A 19,281-nucleotide genomic window follows, 5' to 3' on the forward strand; every position below is an offset into this window, starting at 1 on the left:
AGTACTAAAGTGAAAAAAAGCTGATGTAAAAGGAAATACATCTGCAAAATGTTAATTAATGGATGAACATTAAAATGAATGCCAATGCATATAAACGCAACACATAAGTGCATCAAGATGCAATGCAATGTAATTAACACCGCCAAATACTAAAGACAGAGAAGCACTTTGAATTTTAGATTTTTCTGTGCCACAAGTTATTTCTGTAATTAGCTGAATTCACCACAAGATGGCAATGCACAGCAGACTATGTAAAACCTTAAAATAATCTAAAATGGGCCTTTTTTAAATTAATTTATGAGATAACATAGCTAACATATGTTATACTTAGACACTGCGCAATAGTAATGGCACAAAACAGATGATAAATGAAGTGAATAATTATATAGACTTTAACAGGGCGAAGAAAAGATGGTACTTGCAAGGTTTCAAATACAGTAACATATTGCAAATTATTACACATGAAATTCATTAGTATAAATACACTGAGCTATTGAAACAGAAGTCATTTTTTAAAAAGTCAGGACTAAACACTAGGCCCTAAATAAATCAGGTGCATATCTATGTGGCTGTTTGCTTTTTGTCTTTTAAATGCCCTATTTCAGTTAAACCACTTGCCGCCAAATCACATACATATAGTTTATTGTGTTCAAGTGGTTATCCCAGGGTTATGGCTGCAGCTGTCAGCTCTAACCCCGGTATCAAAATTTTCAGCCAGCGATTCCCTACCCTATAAAAGTGATCTGAGTGGCTGATTAGCCACTGGATCACTTTTGCAAGCAGCGGGAGGGGTCGTCTTTCCCCCTTCCGCTGCTCACAGGTTCCTGTACCTTGTTTTTTGCTGCACCGAGGAGCCCGGGCTCTGATCCAGCAATTGCAGCCAATGACGATAGACATGACTGGAGACCGGATCATCTCCGATTACATTTATGGTCTAGGACTAAGAGGGGCCTAGATATTTCATCATTTCTGCTTAAGGGAAATGTAAACACTGCCATTTTTTTTTTTCGGAAAAGCATGAGGTTTTTTTTTATCTTATGCTTTCAAGGGTAGAGGAAAGATCTGGGGTCTTATAGACCCCAGATGTCTCCAGAAAGAGGACCTGTCATGCTGTCAATGGCCAAGTCAATCATCTGACCTGAATTCGATTGAGCATGCATTTCGCTTGCTGAAGACAAAACTGAAGGAAAAATGCCCCAAGAACAAGCAGGAACTGAAGACAGTTGCAATAAAGGCCTGGCAGAGCATCACCAGGGATGAAACCCAGCATCTGGTGATGTCTATGCGTTCCAAACTTCAGGCTGTAATTGACTGCAAAGGATTTGCAACCAAGTATTAAAAAGTGAAAGTTTGATGGGTGATTGTTAATCTGTCCCATTACTTTTAGTCATTACTTTTAGTCCCTTAAAAAGTGCGAGGCACATATACAAACTGTTGTAATTCCTACACCGTTCACCTGATTTGGATGTAAATACCCTCAAATTAAAGCTGAAAGTCTGCAGTTAAAGGCACATCTTGTTTGTTTCATTTCAAATCCATCGTGGTGGTGTATAGAACCAAAGTCGATGTCCCAATATTTATGGACCTGACTGTATGTGTGTGTGTATGTATATATATATATATATATATATATATATATATATATATATATAAACTGGGGTTCTAAGTAACTGTCTAGCAAAAAAATACAGATTTTTACATGTACACAAAACGTGTCAGTATACAGTATCTCACAAAAGTGAGTACACCCCTCACATTTTGGTAAATATTTTATTATATCTTTTCATGTGACAACACTAAAGAAATGACACTTTGCTACAACGTAAAGTTGTGAGTGTACAGCTTGTATAACAGTGTAAATTTGCTGTCCCCTCAAAATAACTTAACACACAGCCATTAATGTCTAAACAAACTGGCAACAAAAGTGAGTACACCCCTAAGTGAAAATGTCCAAATTGGGTCCAAAGTGTCAACATTTTGTGTGGCCACCATTATTTTCCAGCACTGCCTTAACCCTCGTGGGCATGGAGTTCACCAGAGCTTCACAGGTTGCCACTGCAGTCCTCTTCCACTCCTCCATGATGACATCACAGAGCTGGTGGATATTAGAGACCTTGCGCTCCTCCACCTTCTGTTTGAGGATGCCCCACAGATGCTCAATAGGGTTTAGGTCTAGGGACATGCTTGGTCAGTCCATCACCTTTACCCTCAGTTTCTTCAGCAAGGCAGTGGCCGTCTTGTAGGTGTGTTTGGGGTCGTTATGTTGGAATACTGCCCTACAGCCCAGTCTCCGAAAGGATGGGATCATGCTCTGCTTCAGTATGTCACAGTACATGTTGGCATTCATGGAACCCTCAATGAACTGTAGCTCCCCAGTGCTCATGCAGCCCCAGACCATGACACTCCCACCGCCATGTTTGACTCTAAGCAACAAACACTTGTCTTTGTACCCCTCACCTGGTTGACGTCACACACGCTTGACACCATCTGAACCAAATTTATCTTGGTCTCAGACCACAGGACATGGTTCCAGTAATCCATGTCCTTAGTCTGCTTGTCTTCACCAACTGTTTGCGAGCTTTCTTGTGCATCATCTTTAGAAGAGGCTTCCTTCTGGGACAACAACCATGAAGACCAATTTGATGCAGTGGGCAGCATATGGTCTGAGCACTGACAGGCTGACCCCCCCACCCCTTCAACCTCTGCAGCAATACTGGCAGCACTCATACGTCTATTTGCAAAGACAACCTCTGGATATGACGCTGAACACGTGCACTCAACTTCTTTGGTTAACCATGGCGAGGCCTGTTCAGAGTGGAACTTGTCCTGTTAAACCGCTGTATGGTCTTGGCCACCATGCTACAGCTCAGTTTCAGGGTCTTGGCAATCTTCTTATAGCCTAGGCCATCTTCACGTAGAGCAACAATTCTTTTCTTCAGATCCGTAGAGAGTTCTTTGCCATGAGGTGCCATGTTGAACTTCCAGTGACCAGCATAAGAGAGTGAGAGCGATAACACAAAATGTAACGCACCTGCTCCCCATTCACACCTGAGACCTTGTAACACTAACGAGTCATATGACAGCGGGGACGGAAAATGAGTAATTGAGCCCAATTTGGACATTTTCACCTAGGGGTGTACTGACTTTTGTTTACAGTTTAGACATTTATGGCTGTGTGTTGATTTATTTTAGGAGACAGCACATGTACACTGTTATATAAGATGTACACTCACTACTTTACATTGTAGCAAAGTGTCATTTCTTCAGTGTTGTCACATGAAAAGATATAATAAAATATTTACAAAAATGTGAGGGGTATACTCTCTTTTGTGAGATACTGTAGGCCTGGTCTTCAAGTGGTTTAATGTTTATAATAACCAGAAAAGCCTCCTGGTGACAATACCTACTTAGAGTGAAATATAAAATAGATGGCCATTTCACACCAATTTCACACAATGCAAATTCTTTCAGCAGAGGAGCCACATTTTCAGTTTGCATCTGTTAGCCTGGACAGAGTGTCTCACCTACTTTCCATGTCCTGAGTGCTCCAATAAATCCAACATCCCAATGACCCTTGTCAACGGGCTTCAGGCTTGTTGTAATGGCATCACTTTTGAGATCATTTAGTTCAGTTAATTGACAGGTGAACTTTCTCACAAAATATTAAAGCCACTGGACCACTATGACAGCCAAGCAATTGGCATTTTAAAAAGGAAAGGTCAGCAATGGTACCTTACATAGTCAATACGTGCTTCTGTCAAGTTTGCTCAGCTAAATTTTAAGATCTGATCAAGCAAAAAAAACAAAAATAACCAATGACACTTTAGTAAATCAGCCGAAATGGTGGTTAGCTAAGCAGACCCTAATAGAAAACAGATCTGCCATGTAATTTTTCAAGCAGGATGCAATACCAGAGCCTGACAAGAGACATTACATTTCTCCCATTTCCTAAAACTCTCTTACAAGAAAAACATTAACGGATGGAAAGATTTTCTGACGAGGGTAGTGGAGGAAAACACACAAAACCATTGAAATGTGCAACAAGATTTGCATATCTAAATAGAATTTGTTCCTGTTCCCTCAAATGATATTCGGAAAGTGGTGCATAGCACATTTCACACTTACTGCTCACAGACCTCAGACTGATTACAGAAATATGTTTTTCTGCTGTTCATCTTCATTTAACTTTCTATTAAAATAACTGTGCTTAATTTCTGCTTCTGGATAAATGGATTAATTTTTTACAGTTTGTCTAGTTTAATAGACACAGGAGAACACAGACGTTTTAGCGAAGCCAATGAAACTTATTAATCTGTAAAAGAAGATTGCTCAGTAATAACACCAGTGACTTCATATGCTAGGTTTTTATTAAAGAAAAATGTGATGTTAGACACCGGAGGGAAATGAACATGGCTTTAATTAAACTTGAAATCAAAATGTCTATGTTGCTCCTAGTAACCATAGCCCAGCTGTTGGTGGACCAGGTAAAGCAAACCTAGATCTAAACCATATCATTAAAATCTTGTTTAAAGATTTGATGTATTACTAATGTAATGCTTTCAATCCCTTTAACTATGCAGCTTTCATAAAAATAACAGCTGGTGATCCTGCCATAAAGGTCCCTGTTCAGACACTTCCTGTTTAAGAATGACAACTGTCTCTCAGTTGTGCTCCTGTGTTGTCATCCTATCTCAGCCTTTTTTAACCAGGGTGCTACCGACACATGCTAGGGATCTGTCTGCTACTTGGCACGCTGCTTAGAAGCCAGTTTTATATAGCAGAGAGCACTTAGATGTTATTTGTATCCTAACGTTCATTGGGTCCGTCGGAGTCTCTGGAGTGCTAGTGATCTCTTCATTTTCTCCAGTGGGGACATACGCTGTTGACCTCCTGTTAGTTCAGGGGTCCATCTGTTGCGGTAAGCAAGCAATTTGCCTGCTGGTGGAGGGATTGTCACTTATATATTCTGACATCGGACTTTCTTCCCACGTGGGTACTTCAAGCTGTGTTCTAAGTCTTGTGGTTCTACAATGGACATTTTGTGTGGACTTTACATCTGTCATCTCAGATTGGTTTCATTGTTTTTATTGTGCTGCACTTTATTTTTTACTAATTTTACTTTTAGAGGTGATATTATTATCCTTAGTGTTCAGCTTGCAATACCATTTATCCTTTTTAGCTTTATAGTTTGCGCTGATGTCAGATGCCTATATAGCATCTTTGTTTGACCCTCCCCTGTCCCACTCCATCAGCATTGAGGGCACCTTAGCTGAGTGATGGAGAAAAACTGAAGGAGAAGAGAAACACTGGAATACTAGTCAGTACCAATTTGCAAAAGTATATATGCTTTGGAAGAACAAATCACCTCTAATGTTGGGTGTCCTACTTGTGTGGATGGTTATGCATTATGCAAAACTATTAGTTTTGCAACTATTCATTTCTTACATTTTAGAATGGGGCGCCTCAAGACTGCATCATTTTTAAAGGGTGCCTCCAGACTGTCCATAATTTTAATAGGGTGCCTTAACTGTAAAAAGGTTGAGAAACACTGCCCTATCTTATGCAACCCTGTTGGGAACCAGAAGCCGATGTGTAGACACATGCTGCACAGGCATGGTCCACCATTGTCACTTTCAAAGAGACGGTTACGAAGAATGATGTGTGGTTGATGCTGAAATAAAGTGCACAAAGGCAGGAAAATGCTGAAAGAGGCTGGAGGAAATCGCCAGCACATGACATGCAAAAAAGTGAAACCAGTTTTTTATTCAAAAAGAAATAAAAAAACATTGTTCACGATACACAGCCCTTTAGTAAACTACATATCACAATTCAAGGTGATAATGACAATGACAAGTAATGACCCTTCCTACAGTCTTCTTCTAATATTCACTTGTAGTACACATGAATCTAGCCATAGGTGAATTGAAATTTGGCCAGTTCAGCAGGGACTGCCTGAATTCTGATTCATCTATGGCCGATCCTGTTCGAGAACAGTTGATCTACTGATTGACTACTGATTGGGCTTGCTGGAAAACTTTAGTTCAATCAGAGCTGCAGCCAACAGGTGCTGTTCAGTAAATTCTGACAGTGGAGAGGTCCAGCTTACTCAGCAATAATTTTCTTTACATTATATAACAAAGTAATACATATATCACTTTTTAGGACAAACATGATTTCCTTTTGGTGATTTATTGATAGTCTTACAAATGTGATCTTATTTTTAATGCAATCCAGAGACAAATAACGTAAAAACTTAAAAAATACACTTCTTTTACATCAATCAAAGTTAATTTAACAAAAATAGTGTTACTGTAATTAAAAAGTATCCATTATATTCTATGACACTTAACCCTCGTCCACACAAATGCGATTTGTCATGCGAATTGATAGTTCAAAATCGCATGACAAGTCGCACCCTATTTTTGGCAATGGGGCCTTTCAAATTCTTGCAACTCAAGTCGCAGTGACTTTGAAAAAGGTTTGAAAAATTTTTCTGCACTACTTTTCTGTGATTTCACTGAGACCTGCATTGACTTCTGATAAACAAAGTCGAAAGCCGCAATGAAATCGCTGATCCATATCGCACTGACCTGCGACTTTGAAATCTAGTTGCTGTAGCGTGATTTCAAATCTGCACTGCTATAAATACAAAGCACTGCCAAGAAAATATTTACAAAAAAAAAAAAGGTTTGTTTTTTCAGTGATGCCTTTTTGTAAGTGCAGCACTAAAAAAAAAGTAGTAAACAAATAAAAAATAAAGTTTAAACTTTAATGGTTAGAAAGATAAAAATACTGTATACCAAAAAAAGAAAATCAGCAGGAAAATAATAACTTTGGGGAAAATGGGAAGAAGGCATTATGGCTGATTAGGGCAAGAGTTAATAAGGAGCTAAAAAGAAACACATTTTAATATATACATATTTTTTACTTGTCGGGCTGCTTTAACTAATAGAAGCAAGAGCCAGCACTCAACCAATCAACCTCATGATTTGATTGAGGTAATTTTGCAGGAGCAATGTACAAATATACTGAGTACACCATAACATCACCAGGTGTTTTATGGTTTACTCTGTATATTTGTACATTGCTCTTGCAAGATTAGCTTATTAAAGTTCTGAGGTTTATTAGTTGAGTGCCGACTCTCTTATCTACTGGTTAACGTTGTCATCACTAGCCATGCACCACTGACAAAGGAAACAAAAGGGTGTGGTGCTGGATGGATGTTACATTGTTTTGTTTTTGTTGATATCATATGCCGATTGAAGCTTATCCCTCTAAACTGCAGAGGAATGTAGATACAAAAGCAACAATGTGTATCTTCTATGTGAACAGTGTTTATAAACACTGTGTCAGAATTTAGCTGTTGTGATAGCTGTTGTATTTACACAGCAACTCCCAGCTGTTAAAATTGCCAGCAAATGTGAGCGCTGTAACAGGCAGAAGATTAGGATGTACTACAAATATCTTATGTATTTTGAATACATTTTGTGGGCTTAAAGAAGCACGTCCAAGATCCACAACTAGTTAAAGGCAAACAATGTGGAAAAACATTCAAATTGCCATTGTTTATATCACCTGCAAATCCAAGTTGCCTAGTTGTCATGCAGATGTAATGAATTAAAAACGTTCTCAGACACTGAATCGAAAAAGTATATGGAAGTTCTGACTTCCATCTGACTTTACATACTGCATGATTGCTCTACCCAGAGAGCTTAGAATGTACTACATGTGTCAGTTCTCACAGACTGCAAAGCAAAGTTATATAAATGCCAAATATTTCAGTTTCTATACAGATGGTATTCGTTTTTGAATGTTTTTGTAGTTCTTTCACATAATGCATTTAAAAGACTATTTCCATAAGTACACTTTAAGGGGCTACTAAACATAAACACAAGCTGATTTATGTAAGAGAACCTTTAATCCATGAAAATATGAATGTCCATCACCACATAAAGTAAGCAGCAAGGGGCTTACAACACACTGAGATCAATCCTCTTTCGATCCAACCAGACTGCAGCAATAAATTCAGCCAAGCTCAACTTCCAATTAAAGGGGGAATTCCCCACGGCTCTATTGTATATAAGATGCAGATAGGAATAATTGTATTTATCTGTAGTTGCATCTTCTGTAATAAAGCCTTGGGGAATCCTTCCCTTAATTGCAAGTTGGGCTCCACAGAATTTATTGCTGTAAAGAAGTTTTAATAACACTCATTGGTGGATATGGAAAAGTTTAGAAGATTACCCAAAATGAAACAAAATTATCATATATGTTGATACACTAGGGGAGGTGATATTTTTAGAAACATTGCTCATTTCCTGTACCATAATACACATTAGAAGACTACCAACTATTATACTGGTATCCCATTTTGTCAAAAATCGCAACTAATAAAGACACCAAAATGCCACAAAACAAAATCACACACACAAATGATAAATATCTTCATTTCTTGACTGTTGTGAAAACATTTTACTTCACATTTGTGACTGTTATTAGATGTGCTTTCCATAAATGTACATTCTTTTGTTTCAGGTTCATCCTTTGAGATAGAACTCCTGACAAAAGATTTAATGCCCATCACCGCACAGCCTTTGCAAGAAAAAATGTAGCACCGTGTCCTAAATAGGGACTATCAGTAAATTTAGCATTGCTGGGTTGCAGTTAACCTGGCTAATTTGTAGTCTTCATGATCATTTGGGTTTTCTCCTAAGCTCTGCATAGCTGTAGTTTCTGCCTTGTGTCAATAGGTGGCACTGTTACACTTGGCATTAGTATGATGAGCTGCAGTAAAGCTGGGTTATGAATATGCCTACTTCTCTCAGCCAATCAGTAGGAGTTTCTTGGTAACTTGTGCATGCTGGGGGAGAGTATGGGGAAGCATGCAGATGGGGAACTGTTAGAGAGACTGGGAAAGCATTAAAGATGGACTCATCCAACCAAGTCCTGCACGTTACTGTGAGTTGTTGTTGCTATAGGAGACGGTTGTTGCTACTAAAGTAAAGAACGCTGGGTACAACGTAAAGGCACTTTTTCTGTACTGCTGTCCACCTTAGTAATTGTGCCTAAGGAATCTGCTAGTCTGTTTGCCTACTTGTTCTAGGGCAGTGATGGCGAACCTTGGCACCCCAGATGTTTTGGAACTACATTTCCCATGATGCTCACCTACACTGCAGAGTGCATGAGCATCATGGGAAATGTAGTTCCAAAACATCTGGGGTGCCAAGGTTCACATTCACTGTTCTAGTGTGCCCTGACATTTGTCATGTGAGAAATAAACTCACTTCTGTTCAGAAGTGACTGGCACTCATTTTTCGCTACTGTCCACAACTCACTATGCCTAGCAACCAGCACCCTGAAATGAAATGTCAGCCCTCCCTGATGCCGGGGACTAGGGGGGGCACTACACAAACATTTAGGCAGACCTAAAGCGTGATGTACTCCTCTGGAAGGCTGGAGGTCACCGTGATTGGACCAATCACAATTAGTGTACACTCTGCACGTACTGTATGCACTAGGCACAGGACCCAGCTGCAAAAGCTGTGCAACTCTGGGCAGGACCACACAGAGAAGAACTTGGAAATAGAACTGAAGGGAAGTATTTTAGAATGTAGCTAAAAAGAAGAGGGTAAATTTAAAGGAAAATCTCACTAGAATCTTAAGTTGGTGACTTTTATATATACAGTATACATCGAAAAATAAAACATTAGACAGAATATATTTTCTGTTAACCACTTCAGCTCTCGTATGGATACCCCTATGGACCAGATTAATTTGTGTGCTGTGGGTTTATTATTTTGTAATAACTTATTAACTCATTATTTATGAAACCAAAGTAATATTAATAATATAATTTAATGATAAAAAAGTGTAACAAAATAGGGAAATATTTTTTTTTCTAGTTTGATCAATGCTAGTTTTAACACAACAGTGTCACTGCAGATAAAGTGTCAATTCTTATCTTTAATTTGGAATGACTAAACTGTAATTTCTTGCACACTGCATGGTAAGCTTAAAAATTACAAATACAATAAGATTATTTTCATGTGATACCACAAAATTCTGGGGAGAGGTCTAGTTCTATATTCAGAGAAAGAACACACTATTAAAATAGATGTGATTTTGAAGGCAAGCTACATAAGTTTGGAAGTAAATGGATAACAGAGGATTTTATGGATTGTTCGTGTGATTCTCATGGCTACGTGGGTTGCTGTACTAATACTAAGAAACCACTTTGCTTTTTTGGAATCCATTTTGGCTCTGCTTCGGTGGACACAGAGGGGACGTCCCGGCCCGGTAGAGGCTCTACCCTTGCCTCCAACACTTCATCACTTTGCCCAGGGTGGCATCAAGCTCCATTGATTCTATGCTTATGGCAGTAGAATCCAACCCCTCTGGTAAGCGTATTCCATCTATTCGCTAAAGTTGATGATATACAAGTTGACGGTTGGGAAGCAGACAGGATTGATACACGGATTATTTAATCTCACTGCGGACTGTTGTCCTACTTGGATTATATATTCCCTCTTTTTTGGGACATTACGTCTACATGCACTTTGAACTTTATTCACTATTAATACAAGTGTGTTTTAGCGCTACAATTTATCTTACACAAAAATAAATAAACAAAACACATTTTAAAAAAAGTGTAGCAAGGTCTCTGGCCTCCTTAAGTCTAACGAGAACCTCCAGGGCCAGAGATGGCTGACATCCTTTAGTATGTGGTGGGTTGTGAGGCATAGTGAGTGCAAGGTGGAAGTTATTGGGCGCCAGACGCTTCTTGAATGCAAAAGAGATGTTTATTTCTCTTACAAACTTTTATGTGGAAAAAAAGGGTAATGCCGTGTACACACAGTCGGACTTTTCGACCGGACTTGTCCGACGGACGCCGACGGACTAAATCCGGCGAACAATCCGATCGTGTGTGGGCTTCACCGGACCTTCAGCGGACTTTTCCAGTCGCAAATCTGACGGACTTTAGATTTGGAACATGCTTCAGATCTTTACGTCGTAACTCCGTGGGACCCAGAAATCCGCTCGTCTGTATGCTAGTCCGACGGGCAAAAACCCACGCTAGGAAAGCTTTTGGCTACTGGCTATCAACTTCCTTATTTTAGTCTGGTGTACGTCATCACGTACAAATCCGTCGTACTTTGGTGTGATCGTGTATAGGCAAGTCCGGTCGTTAGAAAGTCTGTTGAAAGTCCGCCAAAAGTCAGTCGAAAGTCTGTCGGACAGGCTGTTGGACTTTTGTAGCTCAAAAGTCCGACCGTGTGTATGTGGCATTAGTGCCAGGACACCCTTGAGTAGTTGCAAGTTCAATTACCAGACCCTGAGACTTCAATAAGAGGACAGCCGTGCAGGGAAAGGCCTCCGGCAAGAAGCCACATCTGCACATGGTGGGATGCTGTCTCTTATGGCAAGAGTCTTTAACAGTTCCTAACACCAAACGTAACAGTTCCTTCACTTTCACTACAACTTCTCCTTGTAGTTCATCAGCCCACTGAGTTCCCGGTCTCTCAATAGACCAGTGATGGCGAACCTTAGCACCCCAGATGTTTTGGAACCACATTTCCCATGATGCTCCTGCATTCTGCAGTGTAGTGGAGCATCATGGGAAATGTAGTTCCAAAACATCTGGGGTGCCAAGGTTCGCCATCACTGCACTAGACCCTCTGATTTACTGCCACTGAATCCCTTGAGCTCCTCCAATCTTTACGGTGGTATCTTCATCAAGCGTCACCCCTGCTTCTCTGCTCGGTCCCTAGCTTGGCACTCCCGACACTTCTCAAGCTTCACCCCGCTGGCCTGCTTAGGCCCTGACTTGGCACACAAGGCTGCTCTGCAAGCGTCACCTCTGCTGGCTGGGTCCCTGACTTGCTCACCATCTGAAGTTTCCAGATTCTCCACTGTGCCCGTTCGGTGAGAACGTGACCCCGGTACTTGCTTCAGTTACTCACTGTGGTCCCTGGTAATAAGGTAGATGGTCCCTTTGTGGCAACAGCTTCCCCTCTACCTCCGGCCACTGACAGGTTCTCCGACCGGCAGAACCGCCACTTCTGGTTGGACTGCAAGCCGCAATCCCAACCCTGCGCTGCTCTCTCTTGATTCTGGATAAGCCTCAGACAGCCTAACAGCCAGATGCCCCTGGGATAGACCCAATCTCCGACCTAGCAGTCCAGGGCAACATGACACACGTCCACCAAGACAGCCATCCGGGTGGCACAGAGCAGTGATCACCTGACTCCACCCAAATATATAGGTTCTCCCAGCAGACCAAGGAATCCAAGAAAACCCCTGCACATTGGCTGAGATACCCCATATACCCATAACCTGACCTTGAGTTGCCCTTCTCATATCTAGTACCACCAAGTACCCGGCCACCTAGTGGTAGATGAGAAAAGTGCAATAAGGCCAAACTTAGGGAGAAATCAATGGATCTCTAATAATCGACCAGGTGGACTACTCCTGGCAAGTAAATATGTGAGGAGCATCCCTTCTTAAATTCCAGGGTGCTACATCAGTATATGAAAAGGTAAAAAAAAAAATTAGAATGGTAAACTTTAAAAAATAGCAAACAAATAATAGACAAAATGAGAAGCAGAGGAATGAGATAATTAGGACTTTTTAACCAATTCCTGCAGCCATCTCCTAGCCCCATAAGAGCTTCTAAATGGTGGGAGACAGCGGAGGGCATGCGGGTCATGAGAATGCTGTGATTGACTATTACAGTGGTCACATAATTGGAAAGCTCTCGATCGAAAGTATGCATTGGGAGCTTTCCCAATGTTCCTGGTAATTGTGCTAGGAGCATACAGGGCACGCACTCTCAGCACATAAGTGTTTACATTTGGGACGTATATATCCGTCATCTCGTCGTTAAAGCCCACCCACCGAGAGGCCGCATATATGCATACGACCGGCGGGAAGAGATTAAAGAAAACATTTTCAAATCTGAAAATGTAAAATGAGATTAAAAAAAAAATTAAGTCAGATTGCTGGACATTGGATTAACTTACCCAATCATAATGCAGGAGATGGCAGTCCCCAAAAATGCGTATGTTATTATAGTTCCCAGATTGCGAAAGAAGTGTCTCTGCAACATAGAATCAGAAAAATTACTCGACTTTGTCCAAAGAACCTGCAAAATAAACTTAACCCATAATAAACCCTCAGTCACCTTGTCCTACCTAGCTGTCAGAGCTGCAATAATTCTCTTGTGCACAGTTCAGACTCCTTCTCCCTATGATAATAGTACTCGTCTATCTATTGGTGTCTATAGGAAAATATGTCTACTAAACTTCTGCTTTCTTAAGGTGGCCATTTATTGAGCAAATTTTGTACAGTTTCTAATTGACCAGACAAAACTCACTCAGTGGGTGGCCCTGCCCTGTTTGACAAAAGTCAATAATTGGCTGCTGGAAAAATTTCAGGTGAGCAGCAGCTGCATCCAATAATATGCAGGGCTTTTCAGGTTTTCTGACAGCTACTGCTGATGGTTGTCGGAATACAACAGTCCAGCAAGGGGATTCATCCATCAGCACTGTTTAGCGAGAACAGTTGACTTCATTTGGAGTAGCAGCAGGCATGGGGGTCATCTCTTAGCTTTCTTCTCTTGGAAAAATGTTAACTGACAGCATGTTCAAAGTGACTGAGCCCTGACAGGTGCTCTGAGACCCACTATGCAGAGGATAACAGATTACTAATACAAAGTAGTACTTACAATATGTAAACAGTACTGATTTTGTAACTCAAACAAAATTGACAGGTGCCACTCAAGGCTCCACCGGGTCCTCCTGTGTAGCAACCGCTTGGAGTGCAGACAAGGACAGTGCTCGTCCCAGCTCTAGACATTTAATAGAAAAGGGAAAGGGTGCGAGGTGAAGGGGGCAGTGGACACTGCTATGGGCAGCCCCCCCCCAATAGCAATGTCCTCTACCACACTTCACATCACCCCCCATGCTTGCATTCTGAGCATAATGCACTCCTAATACCTGATCCCTGCATTCTGAGTGTAACGCACTCCTGATTCCTACATTCTGAGCGTAAAGCACTCCTGATCCCTCCATTCTGAGTGTAACGCATTCCTAAACACTGCACTCTCTTGTAATACTTTTTTTGTGTTCTATTTTGAGGTTAACAATGTATCATCACCCGCAGTAGATCACAAAGGCAGTGCGTTTTGAACACTATGCAGGAAACACACATGGAACATTCTTTTCTGGCATCACATTCTGATTTGAACCGGCCCTAACAACAGGACACTGTGCCCAGTGATATTTGACTTCATCAGTGTTGTTCAAGTAGATCCCCATCTCTCTAAGGTTGCCTACCCCTGCTGTAGAAGGTCCCTAGAGCAACTGCCATAATGTGCAGGTATGCAAAGCATATTTGTACATTATAGAAGACTTATATCCTAGTGTGCCCCCCTATATTAATGCACAGTCCTTGCTACCCCCTACTGTCACCATTTTGTCCAGGTCTTCTGCATCCAATTGCATGCAGGGGTCACATCTGCCCAAAACCCAACTCCATTTTTGGCATCTTATAGATGCTGGGAACGAACCAGGAATGCACACTACAATGCACTGCAAGCAGTTTAAGCAAAGAAATAAAATAGACAGCAGAAAGGTAAAACTCTTATTTATAAAGCCTCTTCTACCACAAAATTGTAGCTGTGAGCAGTTGTTTTTTCACTTTAGATTTAGTTACTCTTTAATAAAAGTTAAAAGAATAGAATGGGTTTTTATTTTTTTTTTATTTTTTACCATCATACTTACCTAGGTGAATGCAGCATTGGTCTGATGATGCATCTGTCCCCCGCTGCCTCTGCACTGAGAACCGAGCCATCGAACACTGTCGAAGGCTGAGACAAGCATCAGTCCAGGCACCTGGCGGATCCAAACTTTATTGTCGGGATGATGCAATTCCTTCCAGTGACGTCAGCAGGAGACTCCAGACAGCTCTCTGCTGAAAACGGGTCACAGGAGTGCAAAACAGATTGCACTCCTGTGACCCATAGGAGAAGCCCAACCAAACAAGCTCAGGCTGGACTTCTACTTTAATGTCCTGCCTGTACACCATAACACATTTTCTAGGACCCCAGCAACCATTCTTCATGGAAATTGAAAAAACATTCCCAAAGAGTACACCACTAAGTTGAAGTTTTATAGTTTCTTTAAGTACGTGTAATGGTGTATATCCCATTACCTACAGGCTGTTGCTTCTGTTTTCACAGCACCAGAAGACAGCCGCACAGGGCAGTATCTGGGGGCTGTGAAGGAAACACAGCAGGGATGATTTTTTTAACAGAAGCAGCTGCCTGAACATAACTAATGTGTTTGGTGCTATATTAAAAAACTTTAAATTACAAAATCCACAGATTCCAACCCCAAGCAATAAACAGCACAAAATTAAAGCTGAAAGAGAATGACTCATAAATTGATCAACCAATTCAAAATATAGTAAACAAGGAAAAAGTGCCAAACTGTGAATAATCAATTATAATATATAACATCAAAATTAAAGCTGAAATCTAGGCAGATATAAAAGACACAAATGAATGCAGCCCTGTAATCATTAATACATCATTAAATGTATTTTTGTAAATGCAAGCAGTGCAAGTACCTGAATTTGTCAGCTTTATGCAGCCCCTGTACAGCAGGGCTGTAGCAAGAAAAGAAAAAGCAGTACAAGCCAATCCATTCATGTGCTGATAAGAAGCATGTTAATAGGAGGAGAGAGAGCAGAATACACATGGAGATAAGTTTAAAACTGTGCTGCCTCTCCTTTCACTGTCCAGTCACAAGCTGTGGCAAGTCCAGGATGACCTGCTCTCAGTGGAAGTGAATGATGCTGGCCATCAGACTGAGGACATTCAGTGGCAGAAAGAAAGCACTGTGGAGGAATTCCCTGCCTCATTGGCTTATACTTGGGTTATACGTATTAAGTTTTTCTTTTGTTGTTTCATCCTTTTCTGATGGTATACTAACATTGTACTTTTTTCTCAATTCACGTACTGTATATCATGGGACTCATTGCTCCCACCATTCACTCTTGTAATACTGGAACAGACCTTTTATGTTTCTAGGCTCTTGTGATCTATGGTATGACACTTTCTATTTACTCCATTGGAAATGTATAGATAACCATCTTTTCTTCATCTGATGTGTTTTTGTATGCTTCACTTTGTATTTGTCAAAAAAAAAAAAACATTGAACAAGAAACAGGTGATAATTTTGTGCACCCAAGCTTCAATCCCTAGGTTACAAATTGCACCAATTTCCTGCAGCTGGTACACAGAGCTATTGCACCACATCATACATTCAGGAAAGGTGAATAGAAATTCTGTTTTATACATGTGTTCAGTGTTACAGTGGTTTTACCTTCTTTAAACTGTATCCAGCATGGAAGATTATTGGAGGCAGGAGTACATTGAAGAAAACCTCAGGATCAAAAGTCATCTGAAAGGTAAAAAATAGAAATATTGAAGACCTCCACACAGACGGTTACGTTTGAGATGTGAGGGGAGTCTGAGGTGCAGATAGATAGATAGATAGATAGATATTTCTATCACACCGATGTGTGTTCTCAGTTCTCAGAGCAACATCGATCAGTCTCCTCCCCTTGTGAGTCCCCTCCCCCTTCAGTTAGAAACACTCCCTAGGAACACAGTTAACCCCTCGATCACCCCCTAGTGTTAACCCCTTCCCTGCCAGTCACATTTATACAGTAATCAGTGCATTTTTATAGCACGGATGGCTGTATAAATGTGAATGGTCCCAAAAATGTGTCCGCCACAATATCGCAGTCACAATAAAAATCGCAGATCGCCGCCATTACTAGTAAAAAAAAAAAAATAATAATAAAAATGCTATAAATCTATCCCCTATTTTGTAGGCGCTATAACTTTTGCGCAAACCAATCAATATACGCTTGTTGCAATTTTTTTTTTTACCAAAAATATGTAGAAGAGTACATATCGCCTAAACTGAGAAAAAAATTTGTTTAAAAAAAAAAAAAAATTTGATATTTATTATAGCAAAAAGTAAAAAATATTCAGTTTTTTTTCAAACTTGTCCCTCTTCTTTTGTTTATAGCGCAAAAAATAAAAACCACAGAGGTGATCAAATAGTACCAAAAGTAAGCTCTATTTGTGGGGATAAAATAATAAAAATTTCATTTTGTTACAGTGTTGTATGACCGCGCAATTGTCATTCAAAGTGTGACAGCGCTGAAAGCTGAAAAATGGCCTGGGCAGGAAGGGGGTGGAAATGCACTGTATTGAGATGGTTAAAGGAGAATTATACAAAAAAATATATATATATATAGGAGGTAAAGTGGTTGTAAACCCATTAAAAAAAAAACAAAACTGCAAGACAAGGCATAATGCAGCGGTCCCCGTACATCGCTGTGACCGGCGACATGTCTCCCGGAGTTATTTCTGGGTTCGCGGAGTGATTGGCTGGAGCCGCGATGATGTCACTCCCGCACACGGGAGCTGTCGGTCACGGCACAGGCCCTTTAGAAACGGCAGAATTGAGACGTTTCTTCAGTGCGCATGCGCCAATGACATCTTTAAACCTACAAGTTTCGTTTTACAACTATTATTCTTTTATATTGGCTTTTGACATTTACAAATGCAGCAATTTAGAAATTGGATGAAAGGTTTAGCACTGTGAAAAACTTTTAGAAAGATAAATAGTGCATTTTATATACAACTATAAATCAGACCAAAATGAGGGACAAATGCAAAGGAAAGATGCACAGAGGGACATTGCTCGAAATCAGGGACAGTCCCTCAAAATCAGGGACAGTTGGGAGCTATGCAAATGCACTAGCTTGGAGTTCTGTTCCACTTTCATCAAGTTCGTTACACACTAGTCAAGTAGTGTCACTTGTGAAGATAAACAGGAAGTGATGGCTCAGCATTACCACATTACCACTATTCTCTAACGTGAATATCATGCATATTTCTGCAGACTCGTGTTTCCTTAAAGACTTCCTTATTGCTCAGACAGCAATTGTGTATTGAAAAAAAATCTTTCATCATGACATACTGTATGTACCTAGCAATCTATTGAGAGAATATAACAATGTATTTATACAGTACATATCTGTAATATGTAAAAAAAGAAAAAAAAAAATCAATTTGTATTCAATCTAGAAGGCCCTTGCACTACAATGTTGTTGGTCGAGAAGAGAGATTGTACAATCAGACTATGTGCAGGTTGCCGCTTGTTCGGGAACGTGCAGATGTGAATGGAGCCTAATTCCTAATGAAACCCCAACTGTGGTTAGCACGTATTATGACAACGTAAGTGTGATATACCTCTGAAGCACGTTTCCAAAATGTGCGGCAAAGTGCACATTTTCTGTGCGGGTTGCCACGCGTTCAGAAATGCGCAGATGGGAATGCATGGCAACTCAAGCATGATGTACGTTTGCAGCTCGTTTCCGAAATGTGCAGGAAGGCACACGTTTTCTGTGCAAGTTGCTGCATGTTGGAAAATGCGCAGATGTGAATGCAGCCTAACTGTTAATGACACCCTATAACGCTAAGCAGCTCACAGTAGTCTGACTAGCACACAGTACAGGGCTAGCCCCTCCTTTCTGATACTGATTACTCTAGGTGGGCGTATACGAAGCAGGAACGTTACTTCAAAAGGAGCCTTCGTAAACCACCTATCACGTCCAGATGAAGCTACACACCCCCAGTAGTGAAACGCGTTGACGTCACTTCCGCCCGGACGCCACGCTCAGACACCTTTCCCCATTGATGTCTATGGGCACGTCATTCCAAGTGAGGAAGCTGATCATGTGATCGCAACGCAAGGACAGTGAACGGAGGGGGATATGGCCGAAACCGTATTGGATGGCTATTCCATAGATGGTTCCCTATGAATGCCAGTTCATGGGCACCTTATATACAGTGCTAAAGATTTCCATACAACAACCGCTGAGTGGGGAAGTGACCTCCTGATGGCAGGACAACAGTCCAGGAAGACGCCAGCTCCACAAGTGAATGATGGCATCCATCTGGGGTGGTAATGTACCATGGTTCTTCATTAGCTCTGCTGAATTTACTACATTTATGGTGTTCCTCACAAATAGCTTGGCACTCCCGGCTCTATAAGAACATTTGCAGTCCAGGACATTCCAAATTACTGGTCTCATCTATTGCTGCACTGGTGATGTACTTCCACACTGCACCAATTTCTGGTAACTTTATCTTGGACTGTCCGGATATTTAGTCCTGTAGATACTGGTACATCACCTCCA

At 40.8% G+C, this 19,281-nt stretch overlaps 1 protein-coding gene across 1 annotated transcript in view; it reads right to left on the reverse strand.

The window, feature by feature from the left end:
- SLC9A9 (solute carrier family 9 member A9) overlaps positions 1-19,281 on the reverse strand; it is a 1,177,825-nt gene that overhangs the window by 1,102,581 nt on the left and 55,963 nt on the right. Inside the window, exons 3-4 of the mRNA XM_073625891.1 lie at positions 16,386-16,463; positions 13,020-13,096 (exon numbers count right to left, since the gene is read on the reverse strand). Of these exons, the coding sequence (XP_073481992.1) occupies positions 13,020-13,096; positions 16,386-16,463 (155 nt within the window). The remainder of the gene's footprint in view (positions 1-13,019; positions 13,097-16,385; positions 16,464-19,281) is intronic.

This window comes from Aquarana catesbeiana, linkage group LG04, assembly GCF_042186555.1.
Source record: "Aquarana catesbeiana isolate 2022-GZ linkage group LG04, ASM4218655v1, whole genome shotgun sequence".
NCBI classification, from domain to species: domain Eukaryota; kingdom Metazoa; phylum Chordata; class Amphibia; order Anura; family Ranidae; genus Aquarana; species Aquarana catesbeiana.